The sequence below is a fragment of the Astatotilapia calliptera genome, chromosome 1 (genome assembly GCF_964374335.1).
Source record: "Astatotilapia calliptera chromosome 1, fAstCal68.1, whole genome shotgun sequence".
In the NCBI taxonomy this organism is placed as follows: domain Eukaryota; kingdom Metazoa; phylum Chordata; class Actinopteri; order Cichliformes; family Cichlidae; genus Astatotilapia; species Astatotilapia calliptera.
The window spans coordinates 9,666,227-9,687,677 of record NC_137422.1 but is presented as its reverse complement, the minus strand read 5'-3'; the positions used below and the strand labels follow the sequence as shown (position 1 = coordinate 9,687,677).

General features: G+C 39.4%; 1 protein-coding gene across 1 annotated transcript; it reads right to left on the bottom strand.

The window, feature by feature from the left end:
- Positions 1 to 2,171: 2,171 nt before the first annotated feature.
- Positions 2,172 to 20,567, bottom strand: pamr1a (peptidase domain containing associated with muscle regeneration 1a). Its single transcript, XM_026178713.2, has 11 exons — positions 20,235 to 20,567; positions 18,948 to 19,118; positions 18,653 to 18,778; positions 15,438 to 15,552; positions 14,700 to 14,917; positions 7,477 to 7,674; positions 7,162 to 7,356; positions 6,839 to 6,905; positions 5,908 to 6,173; positions 4,491 to 4,831; positions 2,172 to 3,920 (listed from the first exon to the last, which is right to left on the bottom strand). Exons 1-11 carry the CDS (start codon positions 20,317 to 20,319, stop codon positions 3,345 to 3,347), a joined length of 2,358 nt encoding a protein of 785 aa, XP_026034498.2. The 5' UTR covers positions 20,320 to 20,567; the 3' UTR covers positions 2,172 to 3,344.
- Between the last annotated feature and the right edge of the window lie 884 nt (positions 20,568 to 21,451).

The following is a 21,451-nucleotide window of genomic DNA, read 5'->3' as shown; positions in this document are numbered from 1 at the left end:
GGGGCTATGAGTGCATTTGCAATATTTGTTGTTGAGTAGGGTGGGTTTCTCGACAATTTCTGAATGAGCAGTAGATTCTTTTATGCGTTACTGTCTAAGGCATTATAAATAAGAATATTGCATTTTCTCTGGTATCTCAAGATCAGAACTGCAACCATAAATAAGACGGCCAGCAGTTGCTTTAATTCTTGCAGTTCTCCCTGTAAGTTGCAGAGACCAACTACTGTGCTGCTCACTGTTTAATTGGCCAGCCTGAAAGGTGTCCTGCACAAAGCTGTACAGAGCACAGCGGATGTCTGTGTCTCAGGAGTAAGAGCTAAGTTTAGCAAATCCTCTCAGTGTGTTTCTCAATGACAGCACATGTTGGACGGTCTTGCAGAGAAACTCACGAATGCATAACCTTACATGCCAACATGCTGCAGACACACAGGCACTGCTCATAGCGTATGTGCTGTGACAGATACATGCGCACACAGTGTGCTTCCATGCATCTGGACACATGCACAGATTGTAAATAAGTGCAAATTCAGGGAATTGTTTCTCAGTGTATTTTCAAGTACTGATAATGATGACGTTACTAAATTTCAGCTACGAAAAAAAAGCAAACAAACGCCTATTTGCACAGCTACACTCATCTTTAAGATGGTCAGAGGTATTGAGCCTTAAGTTGGCAGAGATTCAGTAACTTGTCAAACTTTACTTGGGTGAAGAGAGCGAACAACAGGGTGGAGATTGTAACTGGGCTCTTTTGCTTTGAGAGACGCATTGAAGTAGCTCTTATTTCAAACTCCTGATTTGTGAGTCCATTTGAGTTTTGAGACAGACTCTAGAGTTTGATCGAGAGAAACATTTTCTTAAAATGATCTGTGAATTACAAAAAATAATAATAATAGCAATTTCTTTTTTGTCAGTGATAATGCCAATAGCATGATTATACGCTACACTATAACCAAAGGCGCCAATATTCTTACCTGTGACAGTCAAATAATACTATTTAAACATCAGAAAGTATCTTAACCCTCTCTGCCTCTGGTATCAACACAGCCTGAAGGTATGCCTTTTGTCATTTCTCCCAAGTACATCATTCTATTATTCAATTTTTTATGCCTGCCAGTAGAGCAGGGCGATATGACCAAAAATATTTATCACGATATACATTTGAAAATTTGCAATAACGATATAACTGACGATATAATTGACACTAGACAAAACACTTTACAACTCCACAACTTTATTAGTGCAAAAAAAAAAACATCAATGTATTTTCACTTAAACAAGCAGCTGTTTTTTAAGTGCATTAAAGTTATATAAAAAGTTTACAGTGCAAATGCAAATTCCTTGCTGACAGTTTAACCAAAAGGCATTTCCAGTGGAAATTGGCCGACATATCCTCAGCATAACCACGTATAATATCCACAAAACTTAAAAAGAGGTTATACACACGTAATACGGTAATACTATGTTGAAGCACAGTACGTATCACTCCGCAGAGGCTCCTGCCTACGATAGCCATAATGCTCCGACAATCCATCAAGCGGTGCGGGTTCCTAGCTTAGCAAAGTCGTACTAAAACATTTGACAGATTTTCGTGCGCCGTGTACGACATAAAATTATTTCGAGGTCAGTAAACACAACCAGAATTCATACATAAGGCACACAGGATTATAGGGGGCACTGTCGATTTTCAGAAAAATCAAAGGATTGATTTTAAGTGTGCCGTATTTTCCAAAAAACACAATAATAACGACGGCCCGCTAGCATGCTCTACCAAAAATAGTGCTTTGTTGTTTATCTGACAGACGAAAGCCAAACCAGTTCCACACCACTGAAGTTTTACAAACCAATTGTGGTTCATCTGTTTCATTCAACGATTCGCTTTCTCCCTTCTTGTTCTCCGTCATCACCATGCTTTTTCTGCCATGTGCATATGAAAACAAAGGCCCTGCGCATTTTACCCATATTCTATCGTGATATTTTATTTTCTTATTGTTGCCCAACATTATACTGGTATTACTGTGAACGGTATGATATGGCCCAGTCCTAGCTGCCAGTCAGTTTGTTCCTGATAAGTTAATATAGGCTAACTATTTCATTTGCAATTGAAATAATTCTAAAGTACTTTATAATGACTGAAACAATGTGCAATAAAAAAAAAAATAATAAAATAATGATAATAACAATAACAATAACTTTATTTTTGGAGCAGTGTGTTTGAAAAAGTGCTCATACGTGTCAAAACGTATAAAAACACGAGCATATATCATACACTCCTTCCTGTCACACACTTCCACACATTAGATGTGAAAAACAGCCAAGAATATTGGGTGAAAGATTAAGAAAAACCTAGGAAAAAAAGAGTTATCAGCAAACAAAACACAGATTCAGCCACCTTGATAGGGTAGGAAGGCTCAATCTGTGTGCAGATGCAGCTACAACCTTAAAAATGTGGTGGCCAATGGTTATAAAATAAGAGCATGGAACAGTTAAAAGACCCATATTCAGAGAGGCTGATAGGTGGAATTGGGTCTCAGCAGGATTACTGTATATTTGTTTGTAATTAATGAAAAATAAAAATGAATTTTGAATTTCACTGGAAGACAGTGATGTTAGTTTTTGTTAGCAGCCTACTTGGTATGTTCTGGACCAGATGAAGATGGGAGGACTGCCAAATGTGAAAAGTAAGTGAAAGTAGTCAAGAAAGCACTGGATGAGCTTTGAGATATGAGATTCAATTTAAATGCTGGTCAAAAGTACTCACAAGGTTCTTTGCAGATGGTTTTTGTGTCAAATTGTGTGATACAATTATTTAAACACAATTCATTTCCTAGTTGTAAATAGATTGTAAATATAACACAATTAAAGTTTACTTGAAATGGCAAAAAGTTAAATGATGCAGAAATACACATTTTTAATGCATATTGTGCAATTTATATTGTAGAAAAGCATGTTACATGTTTCACACAATATACTTTATAAATCAACTAGCTTTACTAAAAAAACAAAACAATAACTGCTTGGAACTAATGTTTTAGATGTCAATAATTACATAACTACCCGTGTTTTGAGAATAAATAGGTCAACAGTTGTCTGTCTTTTTTATTACAGCAATTTATTCTTAGAAGCATGAGGATGTGTTTTATATGGGAGTGATCGCTGCAGGTGCAAACACATAATAGAGTTCTAACGATCACATGGTAGTATAGGAAGTAGGTATGCATTAGGTGCTTAAAACCATTTTAGTTTAGTTTGTTTTGCATAATTAGCAGCACTGAAATATACAGAACTCAGATTTAATTATTAACATTGCTGAAATTCTGCCTTTTATAAGATTGTACCAAAAGCACCTATTTCACATGTTGCTCTATCCAGTCTTGAAAGTTTGCAATTTGTGTGTGAACTGTGTAACTCGGTTGGTTGCAGTTGTTTTTCTCAAAAGATGTTGCTCTCTCTAAACCAAGCAGCTGCCAGCCTGCACTAGAGGCTCGGTGAGTATCCTCGTGACCTGACAAGACAGCCCTTGTGGATGAAAACACAGCTGGCATGGTTGTGATGCCTGGAATAACAATTGGGCAGGCGCTCTGAGGACTGAACGGTTTGCTAATGACACACAATGAATTGTCACTGATCGCTGTGGTATGTGCCCCTCCTTGAGCAAAATCTCTTTCACAATGAGTAACATCAGTCAGCTCAACAAGTTTTGTCAGGCTCAAGGTTGCAGAGTGGCCCAGGTGCCTCGGATTGCTTGGTAAAATCCACCTCGCGGTGTAAGCCTCCTGCGCAGTCACCTCCCCTCCTTGCGTTTTGGGTAGACACACAGGCAACACGCGCTCTCTGATCTTGGCCTTGTCTTTTAGCTTAAGCACAGCCACATCAGAGTCTGGTGAGGAGAAAAAATTTGGATGGACTACTATCTCTGAAACCTGCTGGGGCAGAAAGAGAAGATGAGGGAGAATTGGAAGTTAGACTACTGAGTTGCATGCCAAGTTTTGTTGTTTTTGGAATACACATCAAGATTAGATTATATGCATGCAAGATGTGCAGAACCAAAGAAAATATAGCTGCATTCCATGTAAGCTTTAAGTGCATATCAAATATGCACCTTATCCACTTTATACCTTTACAAACAAATATATATCCAACTTCAATTTAATTAAGACTGATTTTTCTTTTTCTTTTTTATCAACTGTTGTGCTGCAGAATTTATAAGCATTTCTGCACTTTATGACTTACAAAAAAAGAAAAAACTAATGTAAGACCACATATTTATGAGCACTGTTTGGTCATTTTCAGGCCAAATGGTGGCTTCTAGGTTTAATGTGGGGTGAAAGTGAAATGACCATTTGCCATATAACCTGACCTGCAAAGGATTTACTGATATAAAAAGGCATTAATGAATATTTTTTATTTGCATATTACATGCTCATCCATTTAGACTGCATTGTTTAGGCAAGTTTAAACAGTAAAAAGTTGTCATGCATATGGGACTTTACCCTCAGGTGGTGCTGGCTTTTCAACACATCCCTGGGTGTATGGTATTGCTTGCCTATGACAACCTTCACATGTTCAGGCTGAATGTGCTGCTGCTTGTTCTTGTCTACCACACACTGAGCCACCACCAGGACTCTATGCTGGGCGACAAGAGCTCCACTGCAGGCCAGGAACCAGAATGTGGACTCCTCTGAGGCCCCCTGCTGGTCTGTTATGATCCTTCCAGGGGACGTGTAGGTGCTCACAGTGTGATCAGGTGGTGAGCGGATATAAATGGCTGCGTGCCACGGCCACTGAGCGTCGGAGAGGTTGTGTCTGCTGAAAGCGTCAAATTTGCCACAAACTGTGACATCAGAGAGGACAAAGAACAGAAACGTATTAAATTTTACAGTGCAGATGTGAAAGTGGCTTTAAAATTAGAATCTAGCCCTTAAAAACAGACAGACAGGTAAGAATGATGATCAGTTGACTTCCAGAAATGTCAAAGAATTACTTCAAAATCAAAATAAGTCTGCGTAATTTTTTTCTTAATAAGATGTCACTGTGACCAAGATGATTCATTTAAAAGTGTCGTGACTCGTGTAACTGCAGAAGAGTCACAAAATTGCAATATAAATGTTACAGAATGAATCTAATATCTGCGGTAGGTTGCTTCTGAACTCAAACAGATCATCATTATTTCGTTTTAGTCAAACTACAATCTTTCAGGTGTAAGAGCTAAGTTCACACATCAATTTAGCTTACTTAAGAATATACTTCTGAAATTTGCTAACAACGCTGGAATGTATTGGTCAAGAAGAAAAATAAAGCCAAAAAGTGCAGTTCCTCAAATGACCACTTTAGGTTGGCTTTTTAAAAAACCCACCAAATTCCTACCATTTGTTTTTGGAATCATGTTATGAAGCCTCAAGATGAGTGTTTCCACCATCACCATCTTTGTTGCAAAAAAACTTGATATTATGAGGAAAGGCTAACGGGTAATGTGTGGTTAAAACTGGTTAACTATATGTAACTAACAGCCTGTCAGATGAGTCTATTCCTCACTTGTAGTCAGTGAAACTAATACTTTTTCTGTACACAGAAGTACAAAAGTACACATTTGTCTTGCATGCAAAAGATCCCTGGTTTGAGACCAGGAGGAGACACAGGCTAACATACTCCTGGTACTGTACCAGCCCAAAACCAGGATAAATCAGATTGTTGCTTCAGGAAGGGCACTCAGCATAAAAGCATGTGCAAAATCAAACATGTGGCTCCACCTGCTTTGGTGACCCTTTGCAGCTAAAAGTATCATCTCCATAAGCACGAGTTAGCTGGTATTTGTGTCTGTGCAATGTACCAATATGGTGTTTTATATTTCTCTGTTTTTTAAGAGAGATTTCACTTAACAAGCCAAGCGTAAACTTTTGCTGATCTCACCTGGTGAGCAGGAAACATAGTGCCCACTCCACCTTCCAGTCTTCAGACAGGTGCGTCGAGAGCTTCCTTTGTTTCGATAGAGAGGTGAAGCACACTTGTAGTCGATGCTAGTGTAAACTGGGTGAAAACCTCGAGGTATCTCAGCCAAAGAGGTGTCATCATTTTTCTCTCTGGACAATCCACCGGATGTTAGTGGAATAAAGCCAGCGGACAACAAATCATCCACGCTGTATCTGGATGAGAGGTGAGTCTGGTCTGAACGCTGTCTAAAAGAAAGAGATAGTTTGCCTTTAAAGCTCATCTTTTCAGTGTGATAAGCATTGTGAGTTTTTATACATATACATACATCTTGTTTATCTTTTATTTACCCATATACAGATTTGCTTATTCATTGTTTACAAACTGATATTTCCAATATTTTTTGAGCCTCCAAATTCTACCAACGTGCTCCCACTCATGTCCTTTCTTATTTTGTTTTAGAGCTAAATGACATTTCATTTTCAATGTGTGGATTTACTCAATCATAAAACCAAGAAGAGAATAACCTATGTTTGCTTCAAGTTCTACTAGTGCTTAGCATCTGGGACACAATAAGGGGCATAAATGACTTCTTCTTTCACATGCATGCTACATTGCTTTTTTTGAATATGCTGCACTTAAGTGCGCGATTCTGGTCTTTGAAGCACCCATGGCATGAATATGAGCAAAATTCAAAGATGTGTCAGGGCAATACACCAGATAGCTACATAAACTGCTGTCACTGCTATCAAATCAAAGAACAGGGAAGAGGAAAGTCTGTCGGATTGTTCAGTTTTTTTCCTCACAAAGTAAAACCATCACAGCAATTTGTATAATGACAAAGTAACATAAAAAAATCCAAAATAATAACTTTAGGTGTGCAAAACTCATACATACACACATATAACATTACCTTAGCAATAGGTGTGGCTTCACAACACTTTGCCGTACAAGTTCAGAAACTCTGGGCTCTCGACAGACTGTGAAGGTAAATCAAGCAGGTGGCAACAATAAGTAGATGTGTATGTAAATGATTCTGCTTAAAAATATCAGGGACTTAAATACTGTAGTGACAAACACATAAGAATGTCTAATCTTTCTTTATAAACTTCCCAGTTTACAATATATTACAATGTAATACTCTATACTCTATTTTTTTTTCCTCATGTAACAACGAGGAGGAAAAGCAGCTACAACCTAAATCTTTCTTCCTTTTTTTTTTTTGAAAACTATTACCTCTAACACACTTTGGTGACCTGCTACTCCAGGATCCATTAGAGAGACAGGTACTCTGGTGGTTTCCACTTAAAATGTAGGAGGTTTTACAGAAAAACTCAATTGTCTCAGCACCTCCAGCTGAGTCAAGAGCAGGTCTGTGATATCCGTGGAGCAGTTTGGGTGGAGGAGCGCACTGGACCAGGCTTGTTGGACCTGTATGCAGTTGAGACAAAAGAGAGAAAAATGTATTTCCTAACTGTCAATAATAGTGTGCAAACACTATAACAGAACACAACAAGCACCATGGGAGGAGTTAAAACACACAAGAAAAACCTTTTACACATGAGGGAGCAGTGCCACTCCATGTGCCATTAGGTAGACAGGTCCTCTGCTGCATGCCAATCAGCCTGAAAGGTGGATGGCACCGGTAGTTTACCAATATGAGCTCCTCTTCTGGACCATATACAGGCAGCAGGTATCCATTCACTGGTTTGTCTGGTGCTGCGCATGCTACATTCTTGATGGCTGACACTGTAAAGAAATTTTCTGACTGTGATAAATGAAAGATAACACTGAATAACCAATAAACATAACATTTATAAGGGTGCACATTATTATATTGACATAATATAAACAGCTAAAGTAACTTATATCTATCGATAGATAGTATCGATCTGTGTAAATCTCTTAGACAGATAGATAGATAGATAGATAGATAGATAGATAGATAGATAGATAGATAGATAGATAGATAGATAGATAGATAGATAGATAGATAGATAGATAGATAGTAGGGGTGCAACGATACTCGTATCGATATTGAACCGTTCGATACAGTGCTTTCGGTTCGGTACGCATATGTATCGAACAATACAAAATTTGTAATTTATTTTATCAACTTTCCTTCTGACAATGCTGTCTGTGTTGAGCGCTCAGTGAATCTGCGTTCGACTACTCCGCCTAGGCTGCACTGTCGAACGCAGATCCACTGAGCACTCAACACAGACAGCATCGTCAGAAGGAAGAGCGCAGGGCAAGCTAGCGAGACAGAAGTTAAGCTCTCCTTGCAACATGGCAAATTGAACCTTCCCCACCCTCATTCAGATCTGGCGTTTGGAATTATTTTGGTTTTCATGTGACGTATGACCCTGAAGGTAAGCGCGTCATGGACTAAAGTAAAACAGTATGTTGGATGTGCCACGCAATGCTCAATTACATGGGTGGGAACTAGTGTGTTAGCGCAGTTAGCTTGTTAACGTGTTGGCCGTCTAGCCCCACGCACGGGGCGATCAGGGGTAGCTCGTTAACGGAGATTTGCCGTGTTGTGGCGTTAACGTCATTTCAACGAGATTAACGCTGACAGCACTAGTGGGAACACAACGAATATGACTGCACATTTACGCCGACATCATCCTAGTGCAAAGACAAGTGGAAGCAGACAAAAACAACAAGCATGCATGCTACAAACTTTACCCGAGTCATTTAGACAGCCGTTAGCACATGATTCTCCTTATGGAGACCTGATATGTTTAATATTGTGGCGAGCTCAGACAAGGTGGAGACAGAGGTATCGTTTGGTCTTGCTTCCCGTGAGCTAGCTAGGGAGCACAGCCGTTTATTGACATCTGCAGAAGAACACTGCCGCTAGCTAACTGGGGTCCGTTCTTCGTACCTTGCTTACTACATCCAAGATCAAATGACACATCCAAGATCAAATCATCGCGCTAACTTTGAGCTCGCTATTCCGGTTCTCCGAACACACCTGTTGTTGACGATTAGTATAGCTGGATGAAGTAATGTGAGATCACTGGGTGGCTTAACAGGGGCTACGCATCGATAGTAGAAACATTGATCGGCAACCGTTTGATTGGTCGGCGAAAATGTCGAAGGAACGCGCTCAGCATTTTTCGGCAGCAGAGCAAGAACTCTTGATTGAGGGATTTCAGGAGTTTCAGTTTAATTAAAACGCAAGGGAACACTGCAAAGGCTGCAAAAGCAAGGAGAGAGGGCTGGCAGAAAGTTGCTGACAAATTAAACTCGTAATTTATTAATAATAATAATAATAATAATAATAATGGATTGGATTTATATAGCGCTTTTCAAGGCACCCAAAGCGCTTTACAATAACACTATTCATTCACTCTCACATTCACACACTGGTGGAAGCAGCTACGGTTGTAGCCACAGCTGCCCTGGGGCAGACTGACAGAAGCCAGGCTGCCATATCGCGCCATCGGCCCCTCTGGCCAACACCAGTAGGCGGTAGGGTAAATTTATTATATTATATTATATTATATTATATTATATTATATTATATTATATTATATCCTCTTTCACATTAGAGCCACGACAGGACCCACCAGAACATGGGAACAAGTAAACGTGAAATATAAGAATATCCTACAGAATGGTAATATTTATCACTTATATTGCTTTTAGTCTCTTGAAAAGAGACCCTGAAATAAACTGTTTGTTTGTTTATAACAGCAACCAAGAAAAGGGCAGAGCAAAAAACGACAGGTGGTGGTCCTGCACCCCCTCGTCAACAAGTTGGTTAAGTAAATAATACCCTCACGGGAAAATCGATATCTCTCTATGAGCACACTGTCGCGCTGAGCTAAAGGATCCTGTCTGTCCCGCAATATACGCTGAATTCTGAGAACTCTCCATATCAATCTTGCACCTTCCACAATGGGTGGCTCGCGTATACGGACAGGACATGGCTGCGACAGACTTCCCAAATCCACCTTCACTTTTATAGCCATGGTCTCTCATCCTGATTACACGAAGTAATTTACTATTACTACTCTAAAATATGAATTACATCTGTAATAATCAAATACATGAAATAGAATGATTAATAGTACATTTCCCTTTTTTTAGGAAATGACCTGTATGTATCTGTATGGAATCAATAAAAGAATCAAATACTGCATTATCTTTAGTTACATTGATACTATTTATTTATGGTAAAACAGTGGTAAAATATTGCTGTTGCTTTCGTATACATGAAGCGGACATACCTGAGTGGCCGCGATCTAATCCTGTTTACATAAAGTAAACCTGCTCCCGAGCAGGTTTATGCTTACGGATCTGTTGCTATGACAGCAAGTCCCGGATGAGCTTCGGAGAACCGAACGATCCAAGATCAGGCGAAATCGTCAACAATTAAATCCAGCTAACTTACTTAGCAAGGTACGAAGAACGGACCCCTGCTCAGCGCAGCAACCACACAACAACAACACACAGGGCGCCCTCTGACCCCGGAAGGACACACCGTCGCAGTGAGAGGGCGTCACCTGTCACTATGGCAAGATAAACAAAACATAACTGTACAAACAGAACCCCGAACAGCCCTGACCCGCTACATAGCCCCCACTTAAGGGGTCAGTCGTCCTTGACGACCCCATTACCCCACAAAAAGTCCTGCAAATGTCCAGGTGCCTTCTTTTGGCGCACTCGGGTCAGAACATGGGGTGCCACCATCATCCCACTTCTGACACCAATGTGGTGAGCTCAGACAACGAGGAGACGGAGGTGTCGTTTGGTCTTGCTTCCCGTGAGCTAGCCAGGGAGCACAGCCGTTTATTGACATCTGCAGAAGAACACTGCCGCTAGCTTACCACAAAACAGAAAAGTTAGGACAAATCAGACTATAAGGCAAAAAGAAAGTGCAGCTTTATGGTTTCTTGGACAAAAGAATTTCTGTGGCTGCAATATGACGAGCTAAATAACCAGGGCTGCACATAAGTGTTTGCAGGTGCGCATTCGCTGTCAAAATAAAATAAAAAATACGCGCACAAGATATGAAGTTGCAACGCGTGTTTGCATACATAAGATTTTCTGGAGGAGGACAGACATTTGTTTAGAACTCTTAAAGATGTCGAAGAAGCAAGCTCCTTTAAGCAATTACTTTGGTGTTCCTCCACCTCCAAACAAATGTCAGAAGGAGTCCGAACCACAAAAGAAGCGCGTATTCTCGGAAAAGTGGTTGCAGGAGGTGAGCTGGCTTCAAACAAATGATGAACGCACAGAGATGTGGTGCAGAATGTGCCGTGAAAATCCCACTCTAGCGGACAAAACAGGGCCTTTTAAATGGACGCAAACGCGCGTTGCAACTTCTTATCTGGTGCGCGTCTTTTATTTTGACAGCGAATGCGCACATGCGAACCACTTATGTGCACCCGTGTAAATAACATAATGTTCTGCCGGGTGTGTTGTTGGTTTTCTCTCGATTTCTGAGTCGACAAGCGCCTTTGTTACTGGGACCAGTCATTTTAAGAAAGGCCCCCATTAGAACCCATGAGAAATGCAAGAAATGCATTATTGCTCAGTCTGCAATATCTTTCCCAGAACAAACACCGATTGCAAATAACATACTAAAAATAAACCTGAAAAATCTGTTTAGAACAGCGTACTATGTTGCAAAGAGTGAACTACCACTGGCACAATTTAGCAGTCTTTGCAAACTTCAAAAAGCAAATGGCGTAGTTCTTGGTTCCACTTGCCTCTTACCCGTGACTTCAGTGGAAATTTCAAATTCAGGATCTGACACAGACTGATTCATGTCCTACACAGTTCTTACAAGTTCATAGAAATTTCTGTTCAATTAGAACCAAGTACAGTGGGGCAAAAAAGTATTTAGTCAGCCACCGATTGTGCAAGTTCCCCCACTTAAAATGAAGACAGAGGTCAGTAATTTGCACCAGAGGTACACTTCAACTGTGAGAGACAGAATGTGAAAAAAAAATCCATGAATCCACATGGTAGGATTTGTAAAGAATTTATTCGTAAATCAGGGTGGAAAATAAGTATTTGGTCACCTCAAACAAGGAAAATCTCTGGCTCTCACAGACCTGTAACGTCTTCTGTAAGAAGCTTTTCTGTCCCCCACTCGTTACCTGTATGAATGGCACCTGTTTGAACTCATCATCTGTATAAAAGACACCTGTCCACAGCCTCAAACAGTCAGACTCCAAACTCCGCCATGGCCAAGACCAAAGAGCTTTCGAAGGACACCAGGAAAAGTATTGTAGACCTGCACCAGACTGGGAAGAGTGAATCTACAATAGGCAAGCAGCTTGGTGTGAAAAAATCAACTGTGGGAGCAATCATCAAAAAATGGAAGACATACAAGACCACTGATAATCTCCCTCGATCTGGGGCTCCACGCAAGATCTCATCCCGTGGGGTCAAAATGATCATGAGAACGGTGAGCAAAGATCCCAGAACCACACGGGGGGACCTGGTGAATGACCTGCAGAGAGCTGGGACCAAAGTAACAAAGGTCACCATCAGTAACACACTACAACGGCAGGGAATCAAATCCCGCAGTGCCAGACGTGTTCCGCTGCTGAAGCCAGTGCATGTCCAGGCCCGTCTGAAGTTTGCCAGAGAGCACATGGATGATACAGCAGAGGATTGGGAGAATGTCATGTGGTCAGATGAAACCAAAGTAGAACTTTTTGGTATAAACTCAACTCGTCGTGTTTGGAGGAAGAAGAATACTGAGTTGCATCCCAAGAACACCATACCTACTGTGAAGCATGGGGGTGGAAACATCATGCTATGGGGCTGTTTTTCTGCCAAGGGGACAGGACGACTGATCCGTGTTAAGGACAGAATGAATGGGGCCATGTATCGTGAGATTTTGAGCCAAAACCTCCTTCCATCAGTGAGAACTTTGAAGATGAAACGAGGCTGGGTCTTCCAACATGACAATGATCCAAAACACACCGCCCGGGCAACAAAGGAGTGGCTCCGTAAGAAGCATTTGAAAGTCCTGGAGTGGCCTAGCCAGTCTCCAGACCTCAACCCCATAGAAAATCTGTGGCGGGAGTTGAAAGTCCGTGTTGCTCGGCGACAGCCCCAAAACATCACTGCTCTCGAGAAGATCTGCATGGAGGAATGGGCCAAAATACCAGCTACTGTGTGTGCAAACCTGGTAAAGACCTATAGTAAACGTTTGACCTCTGTTATTGCCAACAAAGGTTATGTTACAAAGTATTGAGTTGTATTTTTGTTATTGACCAAATACTTATTTTCCACCCTGATTTACGAATAAATTCTTTACAAATCCTACCATGTGAATTCATGGATTTTTTTTTCACATTCTGTCTCTCACAGTTGAAGTGTACCTCTGGTGCAAATTACTGACCTCTGTCATCATTTTAAGTGGGGGAACTTGCACAATCGGTGGCTGACTAAATACTTTCTTGCCCCACTGTATTTGAGTTGATGATTGTAATTTTTATAAAATGTTGTAATTTGTTTTTCAACAATTTTTTGATTAATGTTTTGTTTCCTTTACAATATTATACTTTAATGTATTATATTGTAAAGGAAACAAAATAGGAAACAAAACATCAATCAAAAAATTGCTCTCTTTTTTATTCGGGCTACTTAAATTTATTTTGGGCTACCAAAAACTGAAGAGTCCCTGCCCGAAGGGCTACCAGGGATTTTGAAATTTTGAGAGCCCTGAGATATATTTATTTTTTTAATTACTTTTGTTTCAGCAACATTAAATTTAAAAACTGTACTTTTGAGTTAAAATATATATATTTATAATTTTAATAAATGACAAATTAAAAAGGCATGAACATTTTTTTTGTATCGAAAAAATATCGAACCGTGACACCAAAGTATCGAACCGAACCGTGAATTTTGTGTAGCGTTGCACCCCTAATAGATATAAAGATAGATCTTGTAGGACTATGAAGCTCAATGTTGCACTAGAGATTATTACTAATAATAGGGCATCTTCTGCATACATGAAAAAAAATCTTAAATCATTCTCTGGATACGTCCCTCTATTTTTTTCCAACAGAATTATTACTGAAGACTGCCATAACTCTCATTCATGCCGTGGTGCTTTGATATGTTGGGATTAGGAAACCACAGTTGATGCCCAATGAGGGAAAAGACTGTATAAATGGGACTGAAGTTAGATGCATGATTTGCTTTAAAGGCGGTAAATGGGGCAGAGAGGAGCAGGTATGATAAATCTGTGTCATTGACTGTCCGTCTCACATCACTGCCCTATGAAGGAGGCTGCACAGACACAGATGAAGAGTGAAAGTAAAGGTACGTCGACGAAATGTGCTGCATAGAAACAAAATACATGAATAGTGCCATGTATTTGTTATATGTATATCATAAAACAGACGCTATCAGTCCTAACAGCTTTGTACAGGTCTGCTGTAACTCTTCCCTCTAATTATAATAAAAAATGCTTTTTCTCTAATTTGTTAACTGCCTGTGTGCACACTGAGCCTAACACATTTGTATTGTTTGTTTTGTATGTGGATTACATAGAGGAAAAAAACCCTTCACACAGAGCATACGCTGACTCATATACCGTGATAACAAAATAAAAGGCCACGTATCGTAATGTAATGTAATCCAATATAAATCCAGTCTGCCTCCATGGACAGGCTTTAAAACATTATTGTGACCAATTGTATTACGCTGCATTATAATGTTACGTGTTTGTGTTATATTGTCTGTCCTGCGGCAGTGTGTATGCATTCACATTGCTTATGATTAATACCTACCTGAAATTTTCTGAAATGTAAGAACAAAGCCATCAAAGTTATTATAGCCATCAGAGGTGAAGAGAATGTGTAGGAAGTTCCCGGAGCTTTTTATTGGAGGAGGTAACTGATCCCCACAAAACCGACCAATCACAGGAGAAGTCAGGCTGTCACCATCACGGACCTCGACGTAATCGTAACGACAGCTGTGGTCAGACTCCAAACTCAGCAGTGAAAATCTGCAGCAAAACAATACAGAAATGATGTTTGTCACCTGATGTGAGTTAATCCCCATGCCAAGTCTGATGTATAGCACGTTAACAGGACAGATATAAAGCGGGATGAATGAGTTATACTAGTTAATGGCAATCCAAAGTATAGATTTGAAAGAAATTTCTATATCTTATGTTAATGTTCTACTATGTATTTTTACTGAAAAGTACATTATTTTCCCAAACAAACAAAATGATACCATTTGTTTTGTAACTGTTACCCTGCTTTGAACCCAAGAATGTCCTCACTCTAAAGTACGCTCATCTCCAGCTCTTTTATTATTCCAACACAGTCAATTGCAACCGCCAGATTGCTTGACTCTCTCCTGTATCATCTGCAGCTCAGCAGTTCTTTATTACCTGAGGTCACATTGATCCCTTCTGAGCCTTTCAAATAGAGACTTAACTAAATCTTTTCTCTTTGATCAAATCATGTGCCTTCAGTGTTGAATGATTTTCATATCAGATCTTTGGAAAAGTTACCTACCTGAGCTGGATACTGCTTCCCCTCTCCATTTGCACTATCCATTCACATCGAGCATTTGTTGGGTAACTCTCCAGGGCTATGTGACCCTGAGCTCGCTGAATGATGCCTCCACATGCTACCAACAAGAGAACTATAATTACTTATACTTATACCCATTAAATGTGTACTTATCTCAGTGGCACTGAGCATTTTGACTGTTGCAAGCTAAGCCCCATAATTTGACATGCTGTGTAAGAGGGCAGATAATACCAAAAAAAAAAAGGAAAAAGAAATATACATATATGTGCGTGTGTGTGTGCGGGGGGGATTCGGATGGTTCTGATTATCATCATCATGCTGCTATTAATGCTGTTAAGAAAAAGAAAGACGAGATACTAAAGCCATGTTGAATTGATGTTGACCAGTCTTCGCTAAGGGAATGGGGTTGTTTAGAATTTTAAAAAAATATCCCAGAATAAGATCATTCAGTCTATTCAAGGAGTTGGTCAGCCTGTGTAGAACATTCTGTAAAAAGCCTGTGTAAGAGAGAGATTGCCCAATGTCCAAATGTCTTCTTTTGTGTAACTCAGAATGTTAGAACATGACAGAATAACACCTGAGTGGCAATTTCCCCAACGCCATTAAATGTAGAGAATGGAAAAAGTACCATGTGAGAGAATAGGAGTGGCAACTAAGTAAACTTTTTTACTTTGCACTAATATCAGCTTCATGTTGCACTGAGTCTCACACTACAGTTGGTCTAAATTATTACGTGGTGGTTGTTGTTGTATCTGTATCTGTAGTTGTGTATATATATATATTTTTTAAAGTAGTATTCATCCATCTTTTTATTCTTTTTGTGAACTTGAGCTCTAAGTAGACACTAGGCTGCATACAGTTGTAGGCAAACCAATAAAAAGCACTGTCGCCACCAAATGTCCATAATGTGTATTGCAACGAAGGTTGTGTCATTTTGAAAATTCTTAACCATAGATCTGATTATTAAACAGCTTTTCCCGTATATCCTTTGCTGCATACATGAACTGTACATACTTTGGAGATGCTAAAGATATTTATTTTACATTAAATGGTGGTGATGTTTCCTCTTGATGTTTTCTTCCCTTTACACAACACTCTGAGCCACAGGATGTCATAGGGTACCAGCATCTCAGACAAAAACAAAGGTTCTTATGTTCCTTGGAGACATGTATTAAGTAATTTAATTAATTTAATAAAGTAGTTTACTAAAAGGACAAGGTCTCAAGGTTATTAGCCCTGCGACAGACTGGCGACCTGTCCAGGGTGTACCCCGCCTCTCGTCCTATGACAACTTGGATAGACTGCAGCACCCTAACGCCTCCTCACCGCAACCCTGATAAGGATAAGCGGATAAGAATGGATGCATGGATGGATGGATGGACGCCTGTTATTCAGTCATAAGTCACTTTTACATTTTTTGTTTTACCTGCCTTTCAGCAGAATTGTTGCATTTGTGGCAACGAGCACTGTCAGCATCAACTCTAATGAATTGTAACTAAGGCCAGGGTCTGTCAGTGTGTGTGTGTGTGTGTGTGTGTGTGTGTGTGTGTGTGTGTGTGTGTGTGTGTGTGTGTGCTGCACAGTGCTATTCAGCATCCTGTACACAGCTTCTTCTACAAAAACTGGGCTCTGAGTAACAAAAAAGGAGAATTGAGGATTGTTTTCATCTTAGTCCAAAGAAGAAATAGAAGCGGTGAGATGAAATATCATTATGCACATGTTTCTGCTTGGCATTATTCGCAGAGCAGCTGTCTGTCTCTTAATATGATTGCATGTATTTGTACTTCTGTTGTAGTAAATAGTGTTAGCTACTTATCATGTATGCAGGGGGATGAATAATAGGACTTCTCTGCCTCACTGTTCCATGTAAATGTCAGATCATGAATATGATTTACTGGGTTAGTGCTCATAACTGGTATCCTGGTGCACATCTTATCACAGTCACAGAGAATGGAGCCCTTTGGCCAATAAAGAAAATAATTAAGTCAGTTTGTGTCTTAGTTATTTCTTTATTGGTTGTGATAGTTCTTTTTAGTATTTTTAGAGTTATTTGAATGAATTTATGTAAAGTCTTCAGGTATGTATACAGTTTGTATGCAGTGTATTCAACTGAGCACTGCAAACAAGCCGGATGGTCCCACTCTTCTTTAACCCAGAGGATAACAGCGTCCATGTTTTCCTAAAAGAATCTCAAATTTAGATTCATCTGACCACAGAACAGTTTTCCACTGTGTCTGTGAAGTTTTCCACTGTCTATTTTAAATGTGCTTTGATTCAGAGAAGCTGGGATCATCTTCACATATGTCTTTAACCTGTATCTGCAGTTGGCACAGTGAACTTTGATTTCCGGAAGTGTTCCTGTTGTGTGTTTTTAATGCACTACTGCTGGGGGCCAGAAGATCACAGGCATGCAATATTAACTTCTTGATCTTATATCTTATGCACAAAGATTTCTCCAGATTCCCTGAATCTTTGAATGGGATCTTCTGACTCTTTACAATTTTACAATGAGCAACATTATTTTGAAATTGTTCCAAAATTTGCAGATTAAAGTTTTTGCAGACTGGTGAACCTCTGCCCATTTCAACTTCTGAGAAACTCTGCCTCTTTAAGATGCCCTTTTTATACAGATAAGTATAAAAAAGTGAGAGTACAGACTCTGTCAGGGATGCTGTCTTCATACAGAGTCATGTTACTGACCTGTAGACAATTAAACTAACTAATTATATAGCACGTCTCCAAGTATTTCTTTTTAGAACCAGTTACTTTTCCAGCCTTTTGTGGCCCCATCCCAACATTTCAAAATGTGCTAATCACTTTTGTGAAATAATAACTCATCAAAGTTTAAATATTTGATGTCTTCTATCGTGAATAAAGTGTGGATTCATGAGAGGACACATTATTGCATTCTGTTTTGATTTACATTTTACATAGCATCCCAATATTTTTGACTAAATATAAGACACTACACTGGCAAATGTGACATAAAATGAAAATCCCTTAGAGAAAAACAACCTGGGATTGTAAAAAAAAGATCAGCACTGCACTTATCTGTTCATTTTCACTTCATAATGTAGGCTTTGCATGATCTCTGTTTTCCTATCAGCAATCACATTTAAGAATATGATTCATAATATTAGACATTTCTGTAGCTTGGTCAGGCCTCACAGGAATACTTCATTAAAGCACTTACTCACTTTTACAATCCCCTCCACTCCAGCCTTGACGGCACTCAGTACAATACTTCCCATTCACGAAGAAGTCATCATTAGCTCTCCATGTTCCATTGTTGCAGGTTTTACAATTCTCAAATAGACTGCAGCCTGGAGAGAGACAACGGCAGAGCAAAAAGTAATAATCGAAAACATTTTTTAAGATAAATTGGAACTCCTAGTCATTTGCAGTATACCACAACAGCTCTGATATTTTTTCACAACAATATATCATGTAATATGTTTTGTTTAGAAAAAACAGAAAAGGACAAGAATTTACCTGGATGAACAATACAGGGGTCACATTCATCCAGGACATTGCGGCAGCAGGGAACAGTGTAGCCTACCCTTGTGCCTTTTGATGGACACCGACACTGGATCAGGTGGTACTCACAACACGGGCGACACATCACGTTCCACTGAGAGCTCGGGCAGTTGTCTCCCCTCAGGGCTGTGAAGGAAAAGGAAAATATTTAGATTTTAAATCTAAGAGCTGCCAGTGGAAACCTCAGCATAAGTAAAATAAGTAATCGTAAATTATGTGTTTGTGATTGTAGAAAAATAGTCAACAGTACCAACAAGTCCCTTTCAAATATCGTCTGATGAGGCAGATCAAACTTCCAAGAACATATCACATGACGGAATGGCACCATATTGATCTTTTACAGCAGGTAAAAAACATCAAAATCAAACAGGGCTATACGAGTATACAGTGTGTGTACACCAAATCTCAGTTTGCCCTTGTTTAACCTCCTAGGACCTGGCATCCACATATGTGGCCATCACATTTTGACCAAAATACTAAATTTTGCTCTACAAGGGCCTGATATCCACTTACGAGGACATTATACTGCTACTGTTCTATCGAAATTTTAAACAAATATCCTCATATGTGGCTCTCATTTTTCTTAGAAACAAAAATTAGGTAAAAAAAAAATAGGTAATTTTGTTTTTACATTCATCGATATGCCCAAAGATCAAAGAGAAATTAAAAATGCATGCTGTGGAAGAGTTTGGGTCTTAGGAGGTTAAACCTAGTGTCACATTGATGCTGATCACATTGAGCAGCTTGAGAACGATCCAAATACATCCCAAAATCCAATTTATGATGCTTCATTTGGAGCACTAATGAATATACCTGCTGTGTAATGGTAGTTTTCTCTCAAACAGAAAACTGCAGTCAATCAGTGAACATGTTTCTCAGGTTATAGCTCCCAAAGGGCAACAAACAATTACAGCTTTCCCAGGTTTAATTCTACTCACAAAGGCAAATGAATTCAACTGTAAAAGTATCCCAGCTTTAGTCACTGGTATGCCTGATATCTGTATCTGTGTACGTTTTATTCTTGTTTCAGTAAGCCACACTGAGTGCATAGCATGAAGTGACTGAAGTCTCAGATGAGCAGAAGAAGTGACTCATAGTTATAAAATAACTCCACAATTAGTCAGCAACTCAGTCAGCTGGCTTATTTCTTGTTAAAACTTTTTTTTCCCCATAAAGACACAAAAGTTCACAAAGACGGTCTCATTGGAATTTCAGAATCAGAATATAATGTATTTTACTTACCGTGTGTCCAGCCCATTAGACACAAACTGAGATTTAGGAAGAGGTGGAAGATTAGGGGGACGCTCTTTGTGAGGAAAGGAAGCATGGTGGCTGCCAAACAACAAGAAACCTCCCGAGAAACTCCAAGAAAGGAGCAAAAGCTTGATGATATCCACAGTATCCTGGTCTGTCTGAAGTGTAACTGGCTATAGACGATTCATTTTCCTGTGTTAGCACGGTGGACGGAAATCTTTAACCCATTCCTTCCGTTGTGCTCTCATCTTGTGAAAGATTGCATTTGGTCTGAAGTTGTGCACAACTGTACTGGGTCTGCAAGCAGTTCCTGTTCCTCTCCTCTTGTTATGAGTCCGGTGTGTGCGCTGAGTAAGAATGGAAAAATATTGGCAAAGGTAGTGGAAAGTGCATTTAGTGGGAATAAAAAGACGATAATGAGAAGAACAGCGGAAAGTGATGAAGAAAGTGCAGGCAAAAAATATCCATCAAGTCCAGTGAGGAAGGTTTTTAAGGGAATCTTTCTGAAGCTGCAAGTTAGACACTCAAAACCAGTTGTTTTTGCACAGAAACACTTCATGATACAATTGCAGATTTTCATGTGCATCGACCCAAATGCGTTTACTGATAGTTCATCATGCACCAGCTGTCATACTAGACGTGACAGCTTCACAACATCTTGGAAAACGAATAACAGATGTACTCTCTAAAGTTGTTATGAAATGTTTATGTGCCTGAAGCTATGAGGCTGACAGCTCATCACCGCCTACTTTATGTCCAAGGTTTCTTTTCCATCGCCTAAGCTTTTAGTATTTCCATATTTAAGTATCTGTTTTCATGCTTTCCCTTACAAGCAGGGCGTGAACAGACAATTTGAGACTTTAAAAGACATGAGGTAAACTTGTTGTGATACCTAATATTCTAGATATTACAACAAATTTAACATTGCTATTAAATTCTTTTTGTTCTTTTTTCTTTTTTTTCTAAACGAGTTAGAGCATTGAAATTATTCATCTTGAAGATGTGGATGGTGTTGCCTTTCACTTCTTTTATTTTATAAATAACAATAACAAAAAAACATGGTTTCATCACATATGTTGATATTAAGTTGATCTACAGTACTTTGCATAGATTTTACATGTCATGTTTGAATGTTTTATGTTCCTTTTAGTCGCTGTAATGGTTTTTGTATAGTTGTCTGTGGGACTTTTCTGTTGTTTTTTGTT